General features: G+C 37.5%; 1 protein-coding gene across 1 annotated transcript in view; it reads left to right on the top strand.

Moving 5' to 3' along the window:
- The window catches only part of CFAP99 (cilia and flagella associated protein 99), a gene marked incomplete at both ends in the record, with an annotated part of 58,421 nt that overhangs the window by 14,050 nt on the left and 17,266 nt on the right, over window positions 1–27,105 (top strand). Inside the window, 9 exons of the mRNA XM_081999248.1 lie at window positions 1,103–1,197; window positions 7,248–7,360; window positions 9,555–9,729; window positions 14,086–14,166; window positions 17,082–17,147; window positions 18,135–18,194; window positions 22,107–22,195; window positions 24,456–24,660; window positions 26,391–26,532. Coding sequence (XP_081855374.1) covers window positions 1,103–1,197; window positions 7,248–7,360; window positions 9,555–9,729; window positions 14,086–14,166; window positions 17,082–17,147; window positions 18,135–18,194; window positions 22,107–22,195; window positions 24,456–24,660; window positions 26,391–26,532 — 1,026 coding nt within the window. The remainder of the gene's footprint in view (window positions 1–1,102; window positions 1,198–7,247; window positions 7,361–9,554; window positions 9,730–14,085; window positions 14,167–17,081; window positions 17,148–18,134; window positions 18,195–22,106; window positions 22,196–24,455; window positions 24,661–26,390; window positions 26,533–27,105) is intronic.

Here is a 27,105-nt window from a genome sequence, read left to right as displayed (position 1 = left end):
TTTTTGTTATGTATAATAGACTATGATTTTTTTCATGTGTTCTGTGATTTTAGAACACCAGAATAAGCACTATCCTCTCTGAAAACATTAAAAACAGAGTATGTTGAAAAATTCGCTATCAAAATTTTCTTTTATATCTCTTGTTCACAGTAGATTTTTTCAGAATAAGCTTGCTTACACTGAAAATTTTGAATACACTAAAAGAGACCTGTTTACAACAATGTAATACTGTCAGAAACTTTTCAGTCATGTTTCTCAGGAGCCATCTGACTCCTATTCTCCTTGCCCTGTTGCCAGACTAACACAGAATTTCACAGATGGAATATGCAGATATTTGTTGTATAAGCTGGTACTACTATGCAAAGAAACAAGCCACCCTCTTCCTCATCGCGAGCCACTCATTCTCACCCTTACGTCATATCTTCTCTTGAGTTAGAGCTTGCGTTTAGCAGCCATCCAGTGAACTGATCAAGAAAATGCTTCAGGTTAAAATTCATAATCCGTTCTAACTTGGCTATATGGGTGACTGTACTTACCCAAAAGAAGAAACAAGAGGAAGTAAAAGGAAGGGATGGGAACAAGCAGTTAGGGGTTGACAGAACTGCATATTTTAGTTGTGATGTTGGCATAATAAAATGACTGGGAAATCATGGCGAGATCTCACCTTCGGCCTTACAGGATTCCAAACGCTGCTATGGTAGATCTCCCAGTATTGCAAACAGGTATTTGCAGGCATCAGAAGGATCTCTGTGAATGACTTCAGGCAACTACATTTGTTTTACATTTTTTGTGTAAGTGGCTAGATCCTTCAGCTATTAGAACTTCATAAAATTGTGTAGATTTTCAGTAGCTTGGATCTGACTCACGGAAGAGATAACTAATTTATATGAACCATAGCATAGAGTCACGATGCTAATAATGAACATAAGGCTAACATTAAAACTTCATATTTCAATTTGTCATTGCTAACCGTTGTATTGCCTAGTTAGATAAACAATATTTAAAATTGAAATAACAGTCTAAATCCTGGAGTATGCTGAGTATAGGATATAGGTTTATTAGAATTTCCTGCTGCATTTTAAATGTATGTATCTTTTGATAGTTATTTGTTACCTGGCTACTTTTCAACTGGAAGAGCTTGGTCTTCAGCGCTTTAGCAGAATTGTGAAATCTCTGGACACTGCAAAAATGCAAAAGGTAATGAAAGTACAAAACATTTAAAAAAAAATAATTAATGAAGTCTTCATTGTGTTTGATTAATTAGATTACTTTTCTCAACTTTCAGGATAATTTACATTGATAAATTAGTGTTATTTTCAGTTTAAATTCAGAAATTAAATTAGTATTTTGTTATCACAAAAACCTTCAGTTTCTATACTTATGCAATGACTATCTCATATTCAGTCAAAGATCAATTAAAAATGTATTTCATATAATCTGGCAAGGTAGAATAATCATATAATTTACAGTTCACGTCATTTACAGTTGTCCCTCTAACTTGCAAACTCACTCTTGGCTCTGCTCGCATTCTTTCTTTGACTTTAGGTAGGAGAAGAATTTGTTTCCATATGCAATGAATATATTGAATCTTGCAGTTCCTGCTGCTTACTGTTCTTTTTTCCCTGAACAGCCCACTACCACTTCAATTACCAAGCCTGTTGTCCTTCCATCTCTTTTTCTTCTTCCCAAAAAACAATTTGGAGCCATCCCTGTACCAGCTACCCCGCTACCACATACATGCAATTGACCAAGCCATTGCTGCCAAATAGAAAGCGTGACAACAAAGTTCTGCCTGCCTTTTCCTCCCTTGGGTCACAACTCTGGGGGTCGCTCTGCTACTTGTTTGCTAATTTTAATGAAATTTGTAGAAATAGAAATATCTCTCTTCAAGTCTTTCTCTTTCTAAATGGTTGAAAGTGCTGATTATGTTAAAAGCTATGTTGTAAAGAAGGGCTGAGGGATAAACTGAATGGCAATGCTTTCTTATAAGCCTTGTTTTCTTAGGAAAATGGGCTAAAAATTAAATTACTGGTGACACAGCATATGTAAACTTTGATCATCCAGATGTTTCAAAGCATAGTCCAAACACGGTGTTTGAATAACAAATGTGGAAGATGTGGCAATTTTTATTAACTAGTACTGAAAAGGCTAAGGTTTGTCCTTACACTGATTACTTTGAATGTTCATGTGGATGCCGGGTGCCAATGTTTCTTTAATGCGTACAGTTGCTTTGCAATAGAGAGAGAGTAGATTAGATTGTCCGCATAATGTTTTTAGAAACACTCTATTGACTTTGTTTTGATGGGCTTACTCTGGAATGCTTTTTATTAATTCCATTCAGAGACAAAAATTATATATTTCATTAACCATTAGAAAGAACAGAGAAGTGGCTGGAAGAATTATCATAATCTGGTAGACAGACAAATCACTCTGTCTAAAATGCTCTCCCAGACCCTTCTTTGGTAAAAGTCTTAGACATAAGCCACTGGATTGGCTGCATCTTGAGCTCATTCAGCTAGCAACACAATTTTCCCACTTCATGCCAGTTATCTCTTGTTGATTCCATTCACCTTGCTTTACACGGCTTAAGTGTCAGTGCCCTGACATTCTACTTAAAATAATTTCTCCTTCTTTGTCTGGAATATCTCTTTTCTGATAGGGAAGTCCTGCATTATGCAATTGTTTGCACCTGCTACTTTTTTCCTGTAGATGTAACTTTGTTTCCTTAAGTATCTTATCAAATCCTCATCACCATGGTACCTAGGTTTTCTTCTCTTGCATTAGAAGAGGTTCTTTGTCTCCAAAGTGATGCTAGATTATATTAATGCACCTGCAGCAGAGGATTTAGAAGCAGCATTTGGTCCCCCTAGCAGCAGAGACATAAACAGCAGAAGGTAGATCTGCAGCCTTAGCAACAGAAGTTGTCAGAAATTTGGGATTCTCCTTCAGGTTGCTGACCTGTAGATTTTGCCGGATGACTATTGTGTCTGAGTTCAGTTGAGATGCAGAAAAATTATTCGCATATATTTACTTAGAATAAACTTCCTTTAATTAAAAAATAAATTCTTCTGCACATCACAGGCTGAATGGAATTTTCTTAACCGTGTGGGTAAACCTTACTCAAATGAGTAGTCTTCATGAAATTAAATGGACTATTCAGTTGAATGAGATCAACCTGTGTGAGTAGACCTCTCTCTTAAAAGGACTGCATGATGGAATCCATTAAAATCAAAGTCACAGTGTTTCCCTAGGATTGATGCATGTTCAAATATTTTCATTTCAGCAGAATAACCAGCAAGAATAATAATGCTACCTCACTAACATATGTTCATCTGCCTGAACAAAAAATCATAAGCTCTCATTCTGTAATGTTAAGAATACATGCAAAAATTCTTTATGGTTGTATAATTACAGAGCCATAGGATAAAACCCAATTTTTTAACTTTAGTATGGTTGTTCTTCTAAGAACTTAGCTATGCATTGCTAGCTCAAGCCTATTTTTCTGTTCTATTATTTGTACATATTATTCTTTTATATTTGTTATAAAATTTAAGGGTTTGTATGTTAGAGAAAATACATTGTTGAAATAAAAAATTGAAGTAAACAGCTTTATAATTTCATAATTGCCTTGTAAAAATGCAAAACCCCTAGTGTTTCCTTTCTAGCGTTCAAGAACCTGTTTTGTTCTGTTTCATGTTCTGATTGTTTCTAACAGCAGTAAAGTCCTTTATAAAGAACTTCTGAGATCTGCAAAGGAGAATAGCCACATAATAACTGGCTATTGTAGTTGCTATTATTATGAGGTAGCAATAGTAGGACAAGATCAGTTAGAAGTGGACATGGGGGTAAAAAAAGTCCAAGCTGGGTCATACAATGGCAGAAGGACCTGAGACCACGCTAGGACACTTCTCTTCACCTTTACCTCAGGATCCTCAAAATAGAGTTACCCATTACAAATTATTCATAGGAAAGCCTTCTTAAGAGCTTCTTGCCTTCCTCTTCATTTCTCTGTTGCAGTTGAAAGGTACAATCCTACAAGTGGTTGAGCTGGCATAGCTGAGGAACTAAACTACAGTAAGAGGGAAAGAATCAGCAGATGAAGAGAGGAGTGGACAGGAACCTCCTTGATTGCATTTGCTACTACAGCAAATAGCTGTGGGTGTGTACGGCCAAAATAATAGCATTCTCAGGTAGTGGCTGGTCTGTATGGAGAAACAGAACCTGCTGTTTCTTGCAGTTGCTTCCTTAACTCAAGAATCAAAAGCTTATGTTGTGAATATAAGGATTTCAGCTCTGCAAATGACTACAGAGATATAAAGATAATACCAGATGAGGAAACTTCCAATTTTTTATTTGCTTTTTAGAAATCTATACAATCCCACTGTGTAAAAATATGTTAAGGATATTAGGAGAGCATGTTCAAATTCTCAAAAGCAAGGTATTAATTCAGCCCACCTGTAAAAATGTATTACAAAACAGTCTTAAATTATACACACTTGTCTTACTACAGCCAGAGTACATTAAAATAGTAAAAATGGGTACAATTAATTTCCGGCGTAATTCCACCACTTGTAGAAGGGAAATGAATCTTGGTTATCATGCTTGTTGTGGTTTAACCCGGCAGGTAGCTAGAACAACCACGCAGCTGTTTGCTCACTCACCCCCAGCCCAGTGGGGAGAGAGTGAGCAAACGGAGAGAATCGGGAAAAAAGGTAGAACTCGTGGGTTGAGATAAAGACAACTTAATAGGACAGAAAAAAAGAGAGAGAATAATAATAATGATAATAATAATGATAAAGAATATACAAAACAAGTGATGCACAGCACAATTGCTCACCACCCACTGACTGATGCCCAGTTAGTGCCTGGACCGTGGCACCTCCCCAGCCAGCTCCCCCAGTTTATATACTGAGCATGACGTCATATGGTACGGACTATCCCTTTGGCCTGCCTGGGTCAGCTGCCCCGGCTGTGTCCCCTCCCAGCTTCCCATGCACCCCCAGCCTTCTTGCTGGCAGCCCAGCACGAGAAGCTGGACAGTCCTTGACTGCTTAGCAACAACTGAAAACAGTGTGTTATGAAGAATATTTTCATCCCAAATCCAAAACACAGCACTATGCCAGCTATCAGGGAAAATTAACTCTATCCCAGCTGAAACCAGGACAATGCTCTGTGAGTAGTGAAAACTCTGGGAACATTTAAGACAGAGGAATAAGCAGAATGCTGCTCTTACCAAAATGACTGTCCAGTGACTTCGCTAAGGAGACAGAGGCTGGTAACATCCAGACAGAAATCTCTGAGAACTTGAAGACACATTTTGCTGCTAAAAAAGTGATGGCGTCTGCCTCATTTTAAGTGTATCAGCTCACGTTCAGTCCACCCCAGTATACACACTTGCTTACATGGGTTTAAAACCAGATTTTTAATAAACTTTGTACAGTCAGGGCCTTCTATAAGGTAAGAAGAGTACTTTGGCAGAGGACATGTTCACTGCGTCTCTAATCATATATACATCTGAGATACCTGGATGTAAAATTCTGTTACAATAACTGACAGAAGTAGTGTATATACAGTGCATCTCTGTCTAGACTTCTAGCATTTTATTTATACATTGCATTAGTACAAATTACTATGTTAGGTGACAAATACAATCCAAGATGCATGCACTACAGAGAAGGATCCTCCATAAGGAGCATGAACGAGTTTCTAGACTAATGGGATGAAATGCATCCCTTACCATATACTTAGCAAACCCACTGAATCTGGAAGCACCAAAAAACCAGCTTCTTCACAATGCAACACTTAGTTTATAGTCATGCTATTAGGGATGAAATATCTTATTCTGGATGGTGTGTTGATATGCCAGCATCTGCAATTTTGGGGAAGAGCAGTAGTTTCTAGACAAGAATGGCAATCCAAGGGAGTAATATCATTTATTCCTTTAGTTGTTGATCAGTCTTTTGACTCTACCAAAAGCACAATAGATGAAAATAGGACTACATTTACAGGTTAATTCCTTGGAAAAGGTCACACTGAGACTATAGATTTCAAGTAGCGGGCTCTCTACACCTGATGAACATCTGCAGCAAACACCTTGAGTCAAATCTGAATTGTTTATAGCTGAATTATTCACAAAGCTCCGAGCCACCTTGGGCCTGGCACCACATGTGAATTAAGAGGCTCCTTGGTAGCCCTCCAGAAGTAAAAATTCAATACAAAGACATATATGGTTCTGTGGAAACCAACCCAAGCTGGGGCCAATGCCAAGTCTGAACTAATAAGCTCTGCAGTCTCCATTTGAAGCTTCTCAAGTGACTGCACACTGCTTTCCAGTATGTTTCATAATGTCAATATTATTTAGTGTGTTTTTTTATTATTTGGATTATTTCAGCATGATACTTGCTTGTACTTTCATTTCCAAGAATTTTAATGAAAAAGTTCAGATCCAGGTTTGGAATTTATATTGCTGTAAATGATACATGCTAAATCTGAGTGCCATTTTTCAAGAGCCTTTTTCAAAAGACCATTTGAGCAGTTCAAGTTTTAAAGAAAGGCTCTTGACCTTCTGGTGAACTCCAGTGGGAAACAAAAGTTCAAGTGTTAGTTGCTATTTCTCCAGCATGTAGAGCCCTACAATGTATGTGTGCCAAATTTCAGTTTTCTAGTTTAATGAGAATATGCCAATTAATTATATTTCAATAAAAGAAAATAACATATTGTATAGCAGTTACTGTAGTTCTCAGCAGTTCTCCCTGCCCAGTTCCCAGGGAGCTGAAAAGTACTTAAGTAATTCAAGCACAGTGCCAGGCCTGACATGTTTCTGGGCACCATGGATCATCTAGATATAGATAAACAGGAGTTGACTGTGGGTATATTACAGTCTGAAACTCTATTGTATGATTATACCAAAGTCAGTGTAATAAATAACAAAAACTTTAGTTTCACAATGTTTGAAGCAAATTAAAGATGCATCAACACATCCCCATGTTGTAGCCCCTAGATTTTTTTTTAGGTCACTAAAAATATTTTAGTATCTATTAGTGTTCACAAAATAGGGATGAAAGATATGGGGCTGTCCTAACAGAACTAAGAAGAACCTAGAAATATCGAGCACCTATGATTATAATTACAGGGTAAAATACAAGCAAGTTCTTCAGCAGTGTTTGTGGTAAAAGCAACCATCTTTTTGTAGTCTTATATACACCATACTTCAGTATTCATATTTAAAAGAAATCACTTATTATTAGTTTCTTAGATTCTTCTTCAATGCCTTGTATTTGAACACATGGATAAAAGATGAATGGAGTCAGTTCTATGATTCACTGTATGTAAAAGAGAACTGGATTGATCCACTGCTAAGGTAAGCAGTATTTAAGTAGCCTGTGGCCATCTCAAAGTTTAAGTGCTGGGGAAAGCTCCCCCTGCAAGTTCAGTTTGCTGTTAAAGTGTTTTTCCTATTGAAGTCAGTTGGAACCCTTCTTCTCTTCATGAGACTATAGTAATCCCTTTTACTTGGAGGGTCTTTCATAGAAAGAGAAAGCAAGCTCTCTCTTCACAGCTGTTGTACATTTATTTCTCAGTGCCTCTGAATAGATCAAACATCACACTGAAAAAAAATAGAAACTTCAAATTATGTTACAGAGTTAGATTCATGCCTCATAAGTCACTTCAACACCTTTATGACATTAAGCACATGAAAAAAGATGTCTGACTTCCCTGAATTTGGCTTTATGCACAGACTTGTTTATGCTGATGGTTGTAAAATCCCTTCTGAGCAAATCAGATAAGCATGTAAACAAGTCTTTTAAAATTATTGTTTATTTACACAGTTGCAGCATCTTTTAATGGTTTAAATGCTCTGAGGTGCCAGGTGTGTCCACACATTGGTTAGGTGGTGATACAATAGCACGAGTACCCTTGCCGAACTGGAGCATTTTCGTGTGGAGAAACAGTAGCTCTGCAGCCTATTGTGTCATTTTTTCACTCTCGTTTTTACCCAGGACAGATAAAATACAGCTAGCATTGGTACAACAATGTGGCTGCAACCACACATCCTCCTCACTGCAGTATAGATTAACCCAGATGATGGCAAACACTGTTAGACAAAAATATGTTAACAAACAATGTCATGTGAAAAAGAGCTTGCATCTAGTTCTAACTGTCATATTAAAGACATTAGAATCAATACTTTCATATTATGTAGATTATGCAAGGTTAGCAAATGTATAGTATAGAGTGGGTTTGCAATACTCCAAATTCCACTCAGTTCTACAGGAACCGCAGGGATATATCTGAAGTCGGAATTTGACTCGATATATTCCAGTGTAGTATTTCTAATTATAACATATGCTGACAATAGTATAAAGATGCAGATAGACATGTATAGATATAATCACACATATCCACACACTTTTTTCATATATATATATATATATATGTATGCAAGCAGTTGCTTAATCTATTGCTTGTTTATTTACCACTAAGTTCATTGGAGCTGTCCTTCACAATTACATTCAATGTAACAAATGTGTTTTCCCTAGAAATAGTAAATGTAAGTTGTACAAGAATGTTTAAGACCATGTTTGTTTGCTGGGTTTGAAACTTCCTTCATGGGGCTCAGGATGCATTGATCAGTTTAATCAGTTCAGTAGCTTAAATTCTTTTAAATATGTGTTTGTATTCCTCTTTCTAATGTCAATGAGGTTAATAGGAGGAGACCTATTTTAATGGAGCTGCATTACTTGCAGATGTTACTTGCAAGACTCATCCTGTAATGACAGCACTAGCTAAGGTAACAGTCACATAAACAAATTAGTGTAAATTTGCATTTTCAGCTGCTTTTTAAGTTCTAGGAAAGCTCCATCACATGTGTAATACTTAAGGATAGAACACATACAGAGGAGGAATAACTGACATGAAGCGTCACCATCATTAGCCCTGTGATAATTTATATCTTAGCTTGAATTCTGCACCTTCCTGTCATTCCTTGGAAGAAGTCTGAATCTTCATACAAGCCAAAATCCAAACACAGAGAAATCAAAATACTTTTGACTGCCCCACAGAGTTCATTGGGGGTTCATTTGCTAATTCAACAAACTCCTTCCATCTATTTTTTTATTAGAACTGCCTATGCTCTGAGATGGATTTATGTGTGCTCTGTCAGTCGGTAAAAGTCGCAATAATACATATAATTACTATGATTAAAAGTCATAGTCTTTTAATCTAAATATGTTAAGTGTGTACTTAGCTTATGACAGCTGCTTTTCTGATTCATAGTCTGATCCTGCAGCGAAATGAACTGGTGACATAGTTGCTTATTCAGTAAAAACTGTGGCTATTTCACCACTAGTAGTCTGAATGGACTAGCATCTATCAAGAGGTGAAGTAATACAGTTCAACTAAATCATGAGTACAAATTCATAAGTCAATTTTATTAAAATTGAATGGCTGAAAGCATTACAGAATTTGCACCAATGCCAACCTTATACATTGCATGTAAGTTTGTGTGAAAGAAAGAAATGAAATAAAATTGGAAAATCTGTTTTTATTTGAAGATGGCAGCCAAAAGTACAGCAACTGATTGAAGAGCTCACAGATAAATTAAATAATCGAACTACCACTGTCAAGACTTCGACGGTCACTCAGCCAAAGGAATTTAATTTGACTGTACCCAAACCACGTGCCATTCCTATACCTCTGCCAATACCAGTGCTGGAAAAAAGGCCACCTGTGAGTTTTTTTATCCTTTGAGAGATACTAAGTTTTATGTATGCTTGTGTACAAAATCATGATAGGGAGTTAATAGTCTCTTTCAAAATAATTGTAGGAAATCTACAACCTTTGACAGATCAACAAGGATTTTTGTAATATTCTGTGTTATTGAAGGTCATATTTCTAAAAAAAAACCAAACTAGTTCTTTTCATTTCAGTGAATGTTTTGTAAGCAAATTGCAAGCCAAAGAAAGGAAAGGGAAAAGGTTGGTTCCTGTAGCTGTTTTGTGACTTTTGGAGGTAGAATTATACAATGGGTACAAATTTATACAAGTGTTTCTGGTAGACCTTGGATTTGTAAGATGTTTGCTTTGGATAATGAATGCACTGGAGCGGGTAAGAAAAGAACAGTCAAATGAAAATTTTTTATAAACTTAGATTTTTTGTAGATGAACCTTCATTAGAATAAATGGCAAAGCGATTTCACTGGACATGAGATGGACTTTAGGTTTGCAGCTTCTCCTTGAGGGTTGAATTTTATTCCTTTCTATCTATTAATGTTGAATCTCTAAAATTAAAGTTTTTCGGTTTAAATTTATCGCTCACATATCAATGAGACTAGATTTTTCTTTGAAATGCTACACTTTTATTTTACTCTGTCTAAGATTGTGATTCAGTTACACTGGTACAAATCAGAGACACAATATTAGTTTTAAGTTAGCTCACTGGGGTAAGGCAAACAGGATTTGGGATCAAGCTACTATGACTAACTTAACAAACATCTATATTTAAATGCAGTGGGAAGTGAGCTTGGAAGTCATAGTTTTGGGCATTATCTGCCACCTTGTATTAGCACTTCAAGTTTTAAATAATACATGTGTTGAATGCTCTTAGAAACCATTTACATCTTAGGACAGCAGAGCAATTTAATGGTAGTGTGTTATACAGTTAATGTGATTTTACATTGAAACAGCTTAATACTAGGCTCTGAAACACTGCATTTAATAAGTACTTAATCAGTATAGGAATGAGTCATATTGCTGTCATTTTAGTACCTTTATGCTGTGCAGCCCCTCTTAGAAAAATTTGCTTTAATGTGGATGCATTTGCTGAGGTTCATTTGTGTTGTTAGGATTATACTAAATTTGGTTTACATTCTGGCCAAGTCTGTAAATCTAAAAGCTTGTGTGAATCTAAAACCATTAGTGTAGTAGTGACATATGTTGTGCTCATTTCTGTACCTATCTCAGCAAATTAAACTTCACTTTAATTTGCCATATTGTTGCCAGTATCACCTTTTTATATCCTGAAATGAACAGAGACTGAAAAGACAGCCCAGACGGCAAGAAAAAGTCAGTAAAGTCAGAGCAGGTCATGGTTTTGGCTACTATATAGTAGAGAGTTGTACATAATTGAGAGGAATGCACAGAGATAAGGCTCTTCCAGATTACATCCCATAATCTGCTGCAGAAATGTTCTTGTCCATTTTCTCACAAAGTTGTTAGTTTTATGAGATATCTGTTTTTCCTCATGGTTCTTATGCATCTGCTAAAGAACTTGTGTGGCATATTAGCAGGGACTATTGTAGTCACAGTAACTACAGGTGTAGTTACTGCTCAACTTGGAAACAGCTTTATGAATTCATACAGAGGCATCTGTGTTTTGACTGCTAGTAAGTTATTGCATCCCTATGGTGAAATTAGTTCATTCTGATTAATAGGATTATTATTTTAGGTATTTCTTTCTGCTAGGTTACATTATATTCTATAGCAGAGATAAAATGCAAAGTAAGATGAGATGTATCACATACATTGGGTTCAGGAGCTGGGGTAGTGCTGCTGTCCTGCTGTCCCGTACACCGAACACATGCTTCCTTCACAGGAGAGGACTGAAGATGTGGGTTATTGCAGAAGGCAGGGTAGTTGTCTTTCTTACTCCATGATCTATATTGAGATGAGGCTCTCCACTGCCCTTGGAAAGTTTCATTGGAGTAACATAGGCCTAGAGGGTTCGGATAATTGCTCATCATCATAAACATTCATCAGAAATGTGGGACACTAAGTGAAAAGGAAAAACACTTTAATTTTGAAATTTAATAAGGAAACATGTCACTCTAAATATTTTGTCCAAAGATTATAAATTCTTCTCTCCACTGTCCTTTGCACACAAGCACATGGATGCGCACACAAGCGTGCACATATGCATACACACATTCATAAATACAATTCTACAAAGGAAAATGAGTGCTTTAGCTTGAAGTTTGCAAAGGAAACAAATGGAGACGGGTGCTTAAACCTGATACCTTGCAAAATGATTTGGACACATTTGACTTCCTTGGATATCTTGGCCTTGAGTTACAAATAAAATCCATTCTTTTAATATCACCACTGTACTAGAATAATAAGATTATGCAATTATTTTATTTTTAGATTTTCTGTAAACCAATAATGTAGTTAAAAAAATAAAAGGGCCACACTGAGATGTTACTGTAACACCATCCAGCTGAATTTAGTGTATTTTTTAAATATTTTCTTTATTATTTCAGCTGTGCTTTATGAGTGGAGTTGCTTGATTGTTTAAAATAATTATGTGGATGAATTAATTTGGCCAATACAGGTGATTTTGTTTGCAAATATATAGACCCAACAATATATTTATCCTTATGATCTATAAAATCAGAAGCTTTTAATACAATAGCATTACATTAGCTTGCTCTTGTCCATCTTACAACAGTAACTTTAAAAAAATAGAAGAGTGATGACTACCAAAGTTCAAAGTCATTATTCATGACTCCCTAAATAAACTTCTGGTAAAAGGATATCCAGAAAGCTGGAGAGGGAAAGCAAGGTTGCTGTCTCTTACTCCCAGCCCCCTTTTTTTTTACACTAGGATTAAGTATATACAGTTTGGCCTGTTTGATCTCTCTATTGCCAGAATTTACAATTTACTTACAGTAATTACTTACAATTTACTTACAGGATGAATAAGTATTCAGCCTCTTCTGGCAACTGGGTAATTGCTGTATTGTCTATCTGTCTGTCTGATTGGTACTCATCACCATGGTACCTGAGGACTAAATGACAAGGCTAAGATCATTTTTGAAACAGAGCTGACTGAAAAGTCTCCACCTTAAATTACTTGGAATAAGGATAGTACTTTCTGAGGAGAGATTTTCAGCCTATACCGGCAGATGAGTACAGTTTTGCAGGTAAAGCACATGACTAGGAAGAAGAGTGAAATAAACTGATACTTACTGCCTGTGCAACCCTTTGCAAATCCTCTGGGCTTTAATTTCTCCATCCATAAAAGCATAATAAAAAATCTTAGATACTGCTGGGAAATCCTTTCAGTTCTACTTCACTTAAAAAGCTCAGAAAATTACTTGAGCAGTCTCACCAGTGAATTTAATTGCTAGCTGCTTCTGTTTGTGCATTTGTTTTGCCTGTAGATAATGATGTCAAATAGCAAAGGTAGTGGAAATTACATCAGATTCATGAGTTTTTCAAAGCATAGCTCTTTATCTTGTCCAATAAAGCTAGATGGGAGTCTTTACTGGTCATTTACTGTAGCACTTTCTGACATGTGAATGCTTTCCCACATCTTTGACCAATGCTAGGAGGGCCCTCTCAGTTCTCTACATTTAATCTACACCTCCAATGGTATTCCCTTACAAAGACATTAGGACAGCCATAGTACACCAGAGCAAAGACCCATTTTGCCCAGGTTTTTTTCTCCAGCAGCAGCCAAACACAGATGTCGAGGAAGATTACAGGGAGAGGACAAGCATAGCTGCTGCTTTCTCCAACTGCCTCCAACAGTCTCCCACCATTGCAGCTCAAAGACTTCCTCAGTTACAAGGAAATTCCTGGGTATTTAATAAACTTAAGTGGATTTCTCTTCCCTAAACTTATTTGGAGTCTCTGTAACTTGTTACTACTACCACACACTATGCCAAAGAGCTCCACAGCTTAACTTTATTCAGCTGCCCTATCTGGCTGTCAGTGCTGTGAAGCTAAAGTTTATGAGATGCCAAACAGAACTTTTCCCCTTCTGGCAACATCTTTTTCCCCTTGATAGGGCCTATAGGATTTATTATTTCTTTAGCCTTTCTTGCACTAGTTTCAGATTTTTCTTTTTTTCTGGGCTTTTGTCCAGGGGTTGTATTACATTGGACAGGGCTGAAAAGCCTAGGTGGTCGCAGCTAATTGGAATCTGTCCATGTCTTCTACACTGGCACTAAGAGAAAATAATCAATATTTTAAAAATAACTACATCTGTTCTATGGTAAAAGTGAATGTGTTTTTTTCCTGCAAGAATGTGTCACTTGGAATGTTTTATACCACATATTGTGCAGATTATTGCCTTTTAATATAGGTTCCTCCAAGCACCTACAAACCTCCAAAGGAAAGAAAGAAATTAGAGGAAATCAAAACAAAAAATCGCCAAAAAGCAGAAGTAAGTGTATTATGTTCTCATTCTAGTCTTTCCTTTCTTCTAAACCGTTCAGAATCACCAAATCATTAAGGTTGGAAAAGACCTTTAAGACCATCAAGTCTAACCATCAACCCAACACCACCATGCCCACTAAACCATCTTCCAAAGTGCCATGTCTACACATTTTTGGAACACTTCCAGTGATGGTGACTCCACCACCTCCCTGGACAGCCTGTTCCAATGTTTGATCACTCTCTCAGTAAAGACATTTTTCCCAATATCCAATCTAAACCTCCCCTGGCGCAACTTGAGGCCCATTTCCTCTCATCCTGTCACTAGTTACTTAGGAGAAGAAACCAACAGCCACCTCGCCACAACCCCCTTTCAGGTAGTTGTAGAGAGTGATAAGGTCTCCTCTCAGCCTCCTCTTCTCCAGACTGAACAACCCCAGTTCCGTCAGCCACTCCTCGTAAGACTTGATCTCCAGACCCGTCACCAGCTTCGTTGCCCTTCTCTGGACGTGCTGCAGCACCTCAGCACCCTTCTTGTAGTGAGGGGCCCAAAACTGAACACAGTATTTGAGGTGCTGCCTCACCAGTGCTGAGTACAGGGGCACGATCACTTTGCTACTCCTGCTGGCCACACTAGTGCTGATACAGGCCAGGATGCTGTTGGCCTTCTTGGCCACCTGGGCACACTGCCGGCTCATGTCCAGCCGGCTGTCAACCAGCACCCCCAGGTCCCTTTCCGCCGGGCAGCTCTCCAGCCACTCCTCCCCAAGCCTGTAGCGTTGCATGGGGCTGTTGTGACCGAAGTGCAGGACCCTGCACTTGGCCTTATTAAACCTCATACAGTTCCTCATAATGTTCCATTTTCACAAGTCTTAGAGCTTTATCTGAAACATATTTGCTTTTGCACCTAATAGCTCCTGGCTCTTCCTCTAGAGTTATGAAGTTTGTATCCTCTATTCTGTTCTGTCACCCTTTTTCCATCTTCTTTATTTTATTATTAATTGTCTGAGACAAGCTCCACCTTTTATTTACTATACAAGTATTATGTGAGAAATTATGGAAGTAGCCATGTAAGGTAGGAGAAACATGATTCCTTTACAATCTTGAAATAGTTTGATGGCTCTTATACTCCCACAGGACATGTGGCTATTTAAGGTATTCACTAATAGAATTAATAGTTTTAATAGACTTCAAAATACAAAATATGTTCAATATTTGTTTGTTTCTATAGTAACTGATAAATAACATGTCATCACCACTGTTTTAAAATATCAGCAGATTCTGGCTTCTTTTTTGTGCAGTTTCCATACGCTTTTCTTCAGCAGGCTGAGAGAGTGGGAAGTCATCATGATTTCTAAAGAAGCAGAGTACATGGTCTGTGTGTTAAGAGAGCAGGAGAAGGGAGGGCCTGGAAAAACAAACAAACAGATCTAGTTATTTGATCCAAACTTTGATAGGAATCCCGTTCAATGAGTTAGCTCCTATCGTAGTTAAAGCAGATTGTTGTCATCTTCGCCTTGGAAGGGAATTAATTAAAAGTTGGTTTCCACGTTCTTTCTCCCTCTCCACACTGCAGTCGCCATAGCCAATTGAACGACAGTATAAGCTGCTGTTTGATGCCTTTTTATCTGCACTTTCCCATCCCCATTCTGAAAATGCCTTACTCTAGCTTTCACTAGCCAGTACAAGTCCATTTTTCACTGTTCTGAGCTCTCCTCATGTCCTTGTGAAAGGCCTAAACTATAGTAAATGCTTTCATGTGTGATAGGTTCTAGGGGCATAAGCTTTACGTTCCTTTTGCTGGCCCATCACATTACCCATGCTTGATATTCGTTATAAAGCAATGCAACACTATTTTTTATCCTTTTATTATTTCCATGTTGTGCACAAAGCACATGCCTATTTGTCTGTGTGCTTATTTGGACATACAAACTTCCTAGAAAAACTGGGGAGGAGAAGCAAGATATCACAGTGCCTATATTGTCAAAAATCTATGACAACTATAAAATCACTTAACTGCCAGCTACATTCTTCAGTGGAGAAAATGCATGAATACAAGGAACAAAGGAAAACCACCACAGAAATTATAGCTGCAATAACAGCAGTTTTTGTCACCTCTGGAATGTTATAAAAGGCATCCAAAGCATTCACAAAGGTCAGTTCTCTAGTGTTTGCTGAACAAGCTGAAATGTTGGGTCCTAAAAGAAATATGCATTAAAAATGCCATTTGTTTTATAGCATTTCTGCAGAAGCTATAGCTGTCATTGTCTGAGCATCTGCAAAGAAGGAGTGAGAACGCTGGAAGACAAACTTGAGACAGTTACGGAAGCACTGATGTTACGGACAGCTGCTGTCCAGAAAGCCATGAGAAAATCTAGTCTGCTTTTCACAGCTTTGATTAGAAATTTGTTTTACAACCAAAAGAAATACACAAAAACTAGAAATGTGGCTGCCTGTAATTCCCCCTTTAAAATGACAGGTGGAATTACTGTTAAGGATGTGCCTGTTGGAGCAACCCTTAGTGCTCAGATCCCCTGATCGTAATCTAATTTAACTCAAAAACAAAGCTATTGTTTGTTAGCTATGTGGAAACAGATACTACCTATGGTACTTATGTGCCATAGATAATTATGAGGCTTTTAAGTTGAATTCTGTATGAGCAACATGTTTCATATGGGCAGACCTATCAAAGGCCTGATGCCCTACGTAAAGAATCCAACCAGGCAGAACTATGTAGAAAACCAAGACTTGCTGACTCCCAGTCTTTAATCAGGAATGAAAATTCATATAAATACTAAGTCAAGCTCTCATTCATTGGAAACAAATTAATATACTGGTCTGGGCTACAAGGATTTTTGAGACAGAAAAATTTTATTAGAGAATTTAAATGTATCATACTCTTCAAGCTAATTGCTTTAATTTTAGGATCTGCTCCTGAAAGCAAATGCTAACCAGTTCAGGTGTGCAACCACGAAGCCTGAAAAGGGAGAGGTATGCCTCAAAATACTTTATTACCTAAAAGTCCCCAGTATGAAGATGAAAAATGACTGCAGTATTTAAAGATATCTCAAAGTATTTGAGATTTTTTGTTTATTTGGGGTTAGGAATTATGTGCCATCATTTATAGCTGTATGGTTATTTCACATCCATGTTACTATTTTGAGATGTAATATACTAACGCTTGCCTCTTTGGATGCATAATGCACAACCCCCTTTTCTTATACTTCTGCTGCTTGCTTTATTATCCTCCTAATTTTGAGACAAGCAGCCTTCCTGTGATACTACTCCAGCAAGTCTCCGAACTGGCAATATTTCTCTAAAGCCACATATTATTTTTCCATTAACTTTTGTGCCACAGAGCAGCCAAGCTGAGGGAATAACGGTCCCAATTCATACAGAATTCTTGCTTTGGTTGATTCCCAGTTTACAACTATGTCACCAAACTATGTATGTAATATATTCATTTCAGCATCACATCTGCATATTCTATTCACTGTGTTCATCCCCATGATACCAGACACTTTCACATCAGTATCTATAGCTAAGACCATAAAATGAAATAAATAACCATCAGTAGAATTCTACCACTATTTAATAATTTCATGAAGTGTGCTTTGACAGGCTATATTTTCTTCACAATATCTATTTCAGTTAAGACCTCAATATATTCATCTATATAGCTAATATTTCATAGTCAAACAAAACATCACTGTTTTAGCATTATTTTAGTCAATAAATTTTAGTCAATATTTGGACCTACCTTTGTATGGTCATTTGATATGAAATATTCCCACTAAGTTGGGTGTACATAACAAGTTTTTGTAGATATGACAATTCCAAAGTATATCCCCTATGACTGTATTTGTTGCTCTAGATGAATATTCAGGAGTGATTTTTGGTAAATATCTAATATTTTTTGCTGAGTACTTGAAAATCTGTCTCTGAAATGAAATAATATATTTTTGGTTTGAACTGCAGAACACACGTGACAGTGTGAAGAGTAAACCAGCATTCCAGGCTCAAAAGATCCAAAGCAAGGTGAGTAACCTTTAAGGTACTGTTGTCAGATGTACTTGAAAACTTTGGAGTGAAAAACACACACGCAAATTCTGTGGTGATGCAATCTCTACTGGAATCCATGTTTTTACATAAAGTATTGTGGCCAGAAGAATGGGATGGATTGGGTCTATGGCTCATAAATTTTGGCCTATGCACCATTGACTATCCACAAAGAAATGGTCAGGGAAGAAGAGTGTGCCTACTCCAGGAAGAAAGAAACAAGGAGCCAAAGGTAATGAAAGCACAGTCAGTGCCCGCACCAACTAGGTCACAGTATCTGAACATAACAAGGTTGGTGGTAGTGGCAGGTTCTGCTGACAGCAAGTCACCCTTAGACAAAGCAAGGTAAGAAGACAGGTCTGGGGTCCACCCAGGAAGTCCAGTCAGGAGACAAGGCTACAACAGCAATCCAGGTCCATGAGAGCAGGAGACAGAACTAGGGAGACGACCAGGAGCAGAATTACCTCCAGCATGATGGGAAGGGACTGAAGCCCATATCTGAGCTTAAGTGGGGCTCCTGGACCGGTAAGCAGAAGGTGCAAGTGGCGGTCCTAGGTGAGGCTGGTCAGGGCAATTAAGACCTGTTGGTTCCCTAAGAGCCCTGACAGGTAAGTTGTAACCATATTGCCTTAACAGTGTTTTCAATTCCAAAGGGCTAAGTTTTAATGTAAAATGGTAAGGATTGAGAATAGTCCACAGGAAAAAAAAAAGAACTGTGAACCCCTGGTTTAAGAACTCAGCACAGGGACAGAAGAATCTTGTGTCTGTACATCACTGTTTCAAAATGAGATCCTAAAGAATGCTGAGCAATCATTCCAGCTAATGACTGTCTGATACACAATATACAATCAGCCTGGATGTTTGTTTTGTTTCCTTTAGACATATACTGAGGTCATAAAATCCGCTACACTGATTGCTACTCTGCTAGGATTTCCAATGGCCAGAGAATTGCAAACATGGAAAATGGGCTGTTCAGCCTTAACGGTATAACACAGGAAAACTCACATTGCTGTTTCTGCAATAACTGTACTACAGATAATCTTCAGTCTTACATCATTCAATCTGTCACATTTCTTTTGTTTCACATTCATATCCAGAATAATTTAATGTGGAAGCTGTGCTTGTATTGTGACCTCAAATATCTTGTGAGCAGGTCTACCTACTCTTTAAAACTACGTATTTAGTATAGCTCATATACACTCTGGAAAGCCTGCTTCCCTGCTTGGGGAACTGGGCATCTGCAAGTATTTCTAAAGTGTATCTGGCATTATCACATACTGAAATTAATAACAGTATCACCTACTCAGTCTGCTTGCTTACAATCCAGCAGCATTTAAATTACAGGAAAGTAGTAAGATCCCAGTTCCTTCTGCACTCAAAAGAGACGAAGAAAACCAAAACAGGAAACATTTACATAGTTAACCCAAACACACATGACCTGTAATTATGTGGACTTAGTTCAAGAGTATATATATTCCACTTCCTTTCCTGATAATTTAAAATACTGAAACCTTAGTGTGGACTAATGAGAGTCAAACCATCTGCCTAAATTGCATGAAGAAAAATACAGATCTGGCATCTTACGGCATTGATCAGGGCGACTTCTAACACCTGCTAGTATGTCCTCTAGGAGCACACTCAGTTTTATCTCGTCTAAACACATTTGCCTTAAAGGTTGGTTAGGTGATATTCAAGATGCCACTATAACTTTCAAGCTGAGAGAGGCATATTGTTATTGACTTTTGAAATACTTTCTATTCCTGTTGCCTTCCTGCCTGCACAACTCTGTGAGTGGACAAATCCTAAGAGGAAGGTGTATAAAGGTGTATAAAGGTGTATAAAGAAAATTATAATCTGTCCTCAAATTAATTAAATTATATAGTATTGTAACCAAGTAGTATTTTCTTTCCTCTTTTTAGAACACCCACAGTACATTAAATAAATTTTTTTTCATCTCAGACACATTTATTATGTGCAGCAGCAATTATTTCTCATTGCTGTTACAAAATACCTATTCATCCTTTTCACTGGAAGAATGAGACAGTAAAAATGCATCATCACTCTGTCTCAATCTGCCTTTTGCTCATATCAGGCCTTGCTCTTTACATATTTATTGGTTTCATGTGTTCGTTAGGTGGAAATAGTGAATACATTTTTTTCCACAAGAATTACAGTGTTTTGTGATTTTCCTGATTATTTCCATTTTCTCATATTGAAAAAAGGGAAGATAGCTCACGACAGAAAGAGAACAAGTAGAATTCAAAAATTCCTTGATACCACATTGAATAGAAGAATCTATTAGGATATTTTACTTATACCTGCCTGCATCTATCTTGGGAGTCCTAGTTATTTTGACTATATGGGCTGTCATATTTCTGTTTCATTGCCATACAGTCATATTCTGTTTAATAAACTGGGAAACTGAAGTTAAAGGTATTTCCATTATCATTCTTAGTTCAGTTTTCTATTCAAATTATACTTAGTAAATACAGAACATGAAGTCTGTATACACAGGTAATTGCCAAAACTATGAAAATTTCTACATTTATACACAGTATAATGTATGAAATACAGGCTGAGGAGTGAATCTTCATATAATGCAGAAGACTTTGAGAGGAGTTGAGAAGTAGACCAGAAGGAAGGAAGGACATCATTAGGTGTTAAGAAGAATAAGTATAGTGAGTCAAACAAAAGAAATAAAATACATTGTTTGGGGTTCTTCTCCTAAATTCTTCAAGTCATCATCATTTTGTCAAGAAACAGGTAATTAATTTTTGTCCATTAAATTGTGCCATCTGTGTGGAAAACACAGTAATTCTACTTAGTGAATTTCTAGGTGATAGCATGTGTTTGTTATCCTCAGCCTACCTAATTAATATTAATTACAAAACCTCCTTTTTCCAGTTAGCTTATGTATTTCAGGAGACTGCAGTACATATTTGTGCATACAATATTTGCAGTATATAGCTGGAGTGATTCTGTGCACCTGTTTCTCAGACACTCATTAAGCTTTTACTTTGGAATTTAAATAAGTGTTTGGATTCTGCAAACAGAGAACTTGTCTGGATTTAGGTCAAATGTGTCATGATGAAGCTTTGTTTTCTGCAGGAATGATCCCAGTTCTTATCCCACCAGCACTGCTTTGCCCCAGTTTGGATCAGGTCTATTATACGTGTCTGCAAAGGTGATACATTTTTTCTGAACAGCCTAGTTGTGCAGGGAACATTTTTAGCTGGCAGAGAGGTTGTTCCCTTCCTCCCTCAGTATTTAGAGGTTATCTCGGAGTTAGTCCTAAGGCAATACTTTGAAGAACTGCAAAGCAGTCACAGGATCTAGTCCAAGTGACACCATAAGGACTGAAAGTCACTGAGAACTGTACTTCACTTCTACTATCTAGAAAATGGATTTGGCAATTGGTGATGCCAGTTGTTTTAGAAATATTTTGAAGTTAAAATAGTGACTATTTGTAAAACACTTTTGAGACCTTCCTATGAAAGGTACTGCTTATGTTTTACTTTAATGGTTTTGGCTACTCTACCGTCTTTCAGAGAAGCAGTTTATTTGCTTTGTCCAAAGCAGATGGAATCTCCGCACACTATGTATATGAGCACTGAAAAAATGGAAGTGAACACATTCTATGGGATTTGACATGGTCCAAGAGTGATTACAAATTTATAATCCACTTGGGGGACTTTGCTGATTTCTTAAGCAGCTTGAGTGGTTTATGAACAGCATGCAATTTCATTGTGAATGTCAGATTAATGCTAGATGAATGCTTAAGCAAAATTTATGCTGTCTTAGGTCGATTTATTTAACCCATTGAAATGTTTTTATACGCTGTTTTATGGTTTACATTACTAACTGTAGTATATACATTTCCTTTCCTGACAGATTGACAATATACCTATTAAATTAAATGTTGCAGCTATTTTAAGAGAGGGTGCCCTCTATCACCGGAAAATGGAACAGGAGCTCAAGAGGTATAATCACACTTCTTTCTCAGATTACTTTTCACATCCCTGGACATAGAATAATTGACCACATTAAAAATAATTAAAATTAAAAATAAATTAAAAAAATAAAAATAATTAAGTAAACTCCATAATTAAGTAAACTAAAATAATGGATCTGTTGTAAGGCATTAGGAACTTATTCTATAAACACGGGGACAAATAACGAGAAAAGTGAACTGAAATGGAAGTCTACATTAAAGTCATTGTTTTACTGTAGATGCCATATAGTGTGACTGTGTTCTGATTTAGCACTCTGGCTAGCGTCCACTTGTGAAGTCCAGTAAGGATCACTTGTTATATTTATTCCAATTCTCCAGAATAAATGATGACCCAAATACACATCTATTTCTGTGTCCATTATAAAAGATGTATATATATTAAGCCAAATCATTTCATATACCTTGATTTTCTTCAATGGTTTGTGGTCAACTATGTGCCAAATTTGATACTTGAACTTGTTTATATGTATATAAAAATACCTGTCCATTTCTATCACAGTAAGATATGGAGGACTAAGAGTGTGCTGCTCCATGAGGCAAGATAAGCCAGGAGCTGAGGGTGACAGCAAGGCATGCAGGGACACTGTCCTCATTGACAGCAGCTCAGTTCCATAGCACCCTGGCAAGGCAGCAGAGTGGAGCCAGCAACAGACAGCAGGGTCAGCTAACAGTCCTGTGATTACTAGATGAGTCCATAGTGATGAGACAGGGCCGAGGTCAAGCCAAGAAGCCAAGTCAGCAAGGCAGGGTCAACAAGGTACTAGGCTGCGTGCAGGCATACCTACAGCAAGCTTAGGCAAGGACAAAGGCTGTTAACATGAGCTTAAATGTGGCTCCCAGGAGGAAACTACAGATACAACAAGATTTTTCATGGCTCTTCCTTACACAGTTCTTTTCACTCCAGTCTGATCCGATGTCATATGGTTGCACTGCAACAGAGCTGTCTTTGACAACAAACTAAATCCTAAGTATGGGTGGGGAATAAGAGGTTGCAGGTCCTTTTGGTGCACTTAGGGCTCTAAGGAATCCTGATGTAAAGATTTGTCTGGCATAAGGAATCCTTATTCAGCAGCACAGGTTTTCAGCTGACATTAGCTAGGGAGAGGGTGACTCCTGAATGGCCACTGCAGGTTGTATTCGCTAACTAGAATTACAGAACTAATAATTTTAGCAAAGATAAAACCTGTATCATGTCATCTTGATTTAGTATTATTTCTAATCCACCTGACTTAGCAGGCTAAGCACTAAATACTGTTAGCATTTTGAGTCCTGGAGTGACTGCCTAAGGTTGGATTTGGTCTTTGGACGTAGCAAATTTTGGTATATGGATCAGGATTTTAGCAGTAGGATATCATGCATCACTTGGGTTCTGTTATCAGCTATGTATGTATATTGAGGTTCTTTTATATTACATATGATACTGTTCACTCTGTCTGGCAGAATATTGTTCCACTCAGCAAAGGAATAGATTTTCCCTGTAACTTAACACTATTTTATATTGAGTTTTAATCTTCAGCTGCATTTAACACAGAACAGATACATACATATATTCATTGGGCAGCAGCAGTAAGGCGCAATTCATTGCATTTTTGTGTCTCTGCCCTAATTCTTGGCTCATTCAATCCTCTGCTGCAGGACTTTGATGAGCCTGCCCCAGGACTTTGCTATACTTTTCTCTCTCAGCAGAGTACAAAAAATAAGAATGTGGTTTTGCTTAATAGTGGAACACTTCTTTGCCTCACTACAGCAATATTATTTAATTAACAAAATACAAAACAGAAACAGAATTAAGCAGAAAAGCTTTTAGTTATCTGTGTTAAGGTGGCCAAGAAGATTGCCAAACAAATTATTTGTTCTTTCTACCTCTAAGCAAAGTGATCATCTGAGAAAATGTACATACCTTCAGCCTGGTTCTCCTTACTCCTTATGAGAATCCATATGTAGCTAAAGTTTGCCCTCTCTTGGGTCTTTGTTTTACTGAAAAACTTTCAGGTCCATGCTCTCATGCACTTTCTTCGAGCCAGGCTTTCCCAGGCTTTCTACATAGCACAAATACCTCTTAGACTGGAGTTAAAATATATCTCTCAAGTGACTTTGGGATGACTGCCCTTTTTCTCTGCAGAGATCAAACACCTTATATCACAACAAACTACTAGAAATGTTTTACAAACCAAGGCAGGGCTGCAGACCCAGGTCCCTAGAATAGTATACTTTCTTCTCTCTGTCAGAGTTGAAAATTTGCTACAAGGTGCTGGAGACCCATCTGAATTCCTGGAATGGCAAAAGCAGATGCGTGGAAAAGATTTGGAAGGGCAGCTCGCTGAAATAGAGTGTAGGAGGCTTCAAGGGAAACTGAGTCATGAAGAGGCAATTCTAGCCCATCAGAATGTAATTCAAGAAAACAAGAAGAAAGCAGATCTAATGAGAGAACAGGTAATACAAAGTTGCTCAAATTTTGCTTACATTCAATCAGTGCAAACGTACCACAGATGATACTTACTATAAGAAGGTATAAAAGTTCTATACAGTCTTTACTCAATGGAGTCTGCAAACAATGGAAAAATAGTGCTATAACTTCCAGATACAACAATGCTTATATATTAAGTACTTCTTACAAGTGTTTGATTTGATTGATAACACGAAGTAAATTGAATAAAACAGAAGGTTAAAGCATTCTCCCCTATGTCATTGTGCATATCCTTTTCGAACAGATACTGAGATACTAAACACCATTTGCAATGAAATCACCAATATATGACTAATTTCATTATCTTGTTAAAATGAGAGCCACAAATATAAAAGAATTTGTTTTCTTAAACTCATATAATTCAATTTACTTGATATCATCTGACATGCCTAGATCTCTCTTAGGGGACATTTCAGGCAGAGGACCCTCTCTGGATCTATATATATGGAAAACTGAATATTTATGCCAAGAAGTATTGTCACACAGTTTCCAATCTGACAGATTACAGTTTCCCAAAAACATTGCTAGATCTTTTAATTTTTTTCCCAAACTCACATTTTTCCAGTGCTTTTCCTATAAACTAAACAAGTGATCAAGAAATAACTTATACTATAGATTTTGAATTTTTCATAGTCAGTACCACATGCTTTGCTTTTCTATTAGTCCAGTTTGCTGCTATGCCCTGTAGGCCTGCCAGTATTTTTCTCTTGGCCATCTCTCACAGATGTCTCTGCAGTGTCTCAGCAACATACGATGCTACCACAAATGTACAGAATTCTCACAAACGCCATACTGCAAAAGGGAAACTTGCTTAATGAGTTCCTTCTCTGGCCTTTAAAAAAATAATTCAACCTTTTTTTGGCATTGAGTCTTCATGTCTGTTTAGACAGGCTCTAGCAAGAACTTAAAGCGAACCCTACTATGTACAACTGAGTGTAGTGTGATCGCTCACACTCATTCAAAAATTATTGCAATTATTCTGTTCACCTCAATTTCAGAGCATAAGTGTTTTATTTGTTAACAGAAATGTCCCAATATGTATAGATTTGAGGATGTGCAAATCAGGCTTGCTCTAACCTGACCGATTCCAGGCAGCTTCCTTCACTTGCCAAAAGATGCCAGCAGGTCACTTCACCTGTATGGAGACCTTCAGAAGTACTAAGCACCAATTCTTCATTCACCAACAGTTGTCATGCTGTCCCCCTCCTTCTTTTAAAACTCTAGTCTTCCATCTAAACCAGAAAGCACCGTAATGAATCTAATCTGGGAAAATCCAGTTTCCTGCTTCCTGTTCATTTCCTCTGAAAAAGAAAGGAACATGATAGCCAAAAGTGGACTCTCTGAATGTTACAGAGATATGACTTAGGCCCAGGAAGATCCTGCAGTGTCTTAGATTGGCACTCTTCTTCATATCTCACAACCAGATCCAGAGATGGCTTTTTCTGTCTGCTTTTAAAAAGATGTGAGAGCAGTGCAAATGTTATGGAGGGCTGTTGTGGGTAAATAAAACATAGAGAGGGGAGCTTAAATCTAGGTCTTTATGTTGTCCCCAGTCGATATCCTTTGCTACTTTTGTGGATGATGTAATACTTTGAATCTATTTGTCCTTGCACTATTTCAATGATTTGAAGGTGATCTGAGGCACTCAGATCATCAGTTGTCAGGAATTTTATTCACCTGTTTGTTTGGGATTTAGAAAGCAGAGTTGATGCACCAGTACGCAGAGAAACGTCTACAGGAACAGAAAGAAATGAGAGAGCTGGTGGAGCAGGTCGTGGAAGGACACAAGAATGCAAAGCAAGCAAAAAGAAAGCTCCAGGAATACAAACAGCAGATAGGTATTTATATATTGCCAGAAAAATAAGAGATGATGCCAAATGTCCCCACATTACTTTATCTTTCTTTTAGTGGGCCAATTACAATTTTTACAGAAAGGAAAGGGAAGTTGAGGGAAAGATCCAGGATATACATTCCCATGAATGCATAAATATGAATTCCAGGGATAAGCTGGTAATGCGTAGATCAGAAATCCTAAGCTACTGGTCATGGGAATTACTCATTGTTTAAAAGGGAGAAATACAGCACTAAAGTTCTGCAACTGGTTTCCCTTCCATCTAAAAGTAGCATATGTGAATGACTATACTTTTTGTCAAATCAAGTTATTAAGCTCAGATTCCTGTGATTCATATCATTAAGAGACAGTTTGCCTAGCAACCACTGTGAAAGAATCATGGCTCAGAGAAGACAGTCCAGAGAAGGAGACTGTAGCTAAGGAAAGAAAAGCCATCTTCTAGAAGGACAGTATCATAAGGGAGAGGGATGTAGCACCTCCAAGACAGACCAGGCATTAGGATGAAGGGAAATAATGTTACTCATCCTCCATTATCCTTAAAGAAAATTCTTCAGTTAAT

Source organism: Phaethon aethereus, assembly GCF_964289735.1.
Source record: "Phaethon aethereus genome assembly, chromosome: 4".
NCBI lineage: Eukaryota > Metazoa > Chordata > Aves > Phaethontiformes > Phaethontidae > Phaethon > Phaethon aethereus.
Note: the sequence above shows the minus strand (reverse complement) of the source record. Positions and strands in the feature narration are given on the sequence as shown.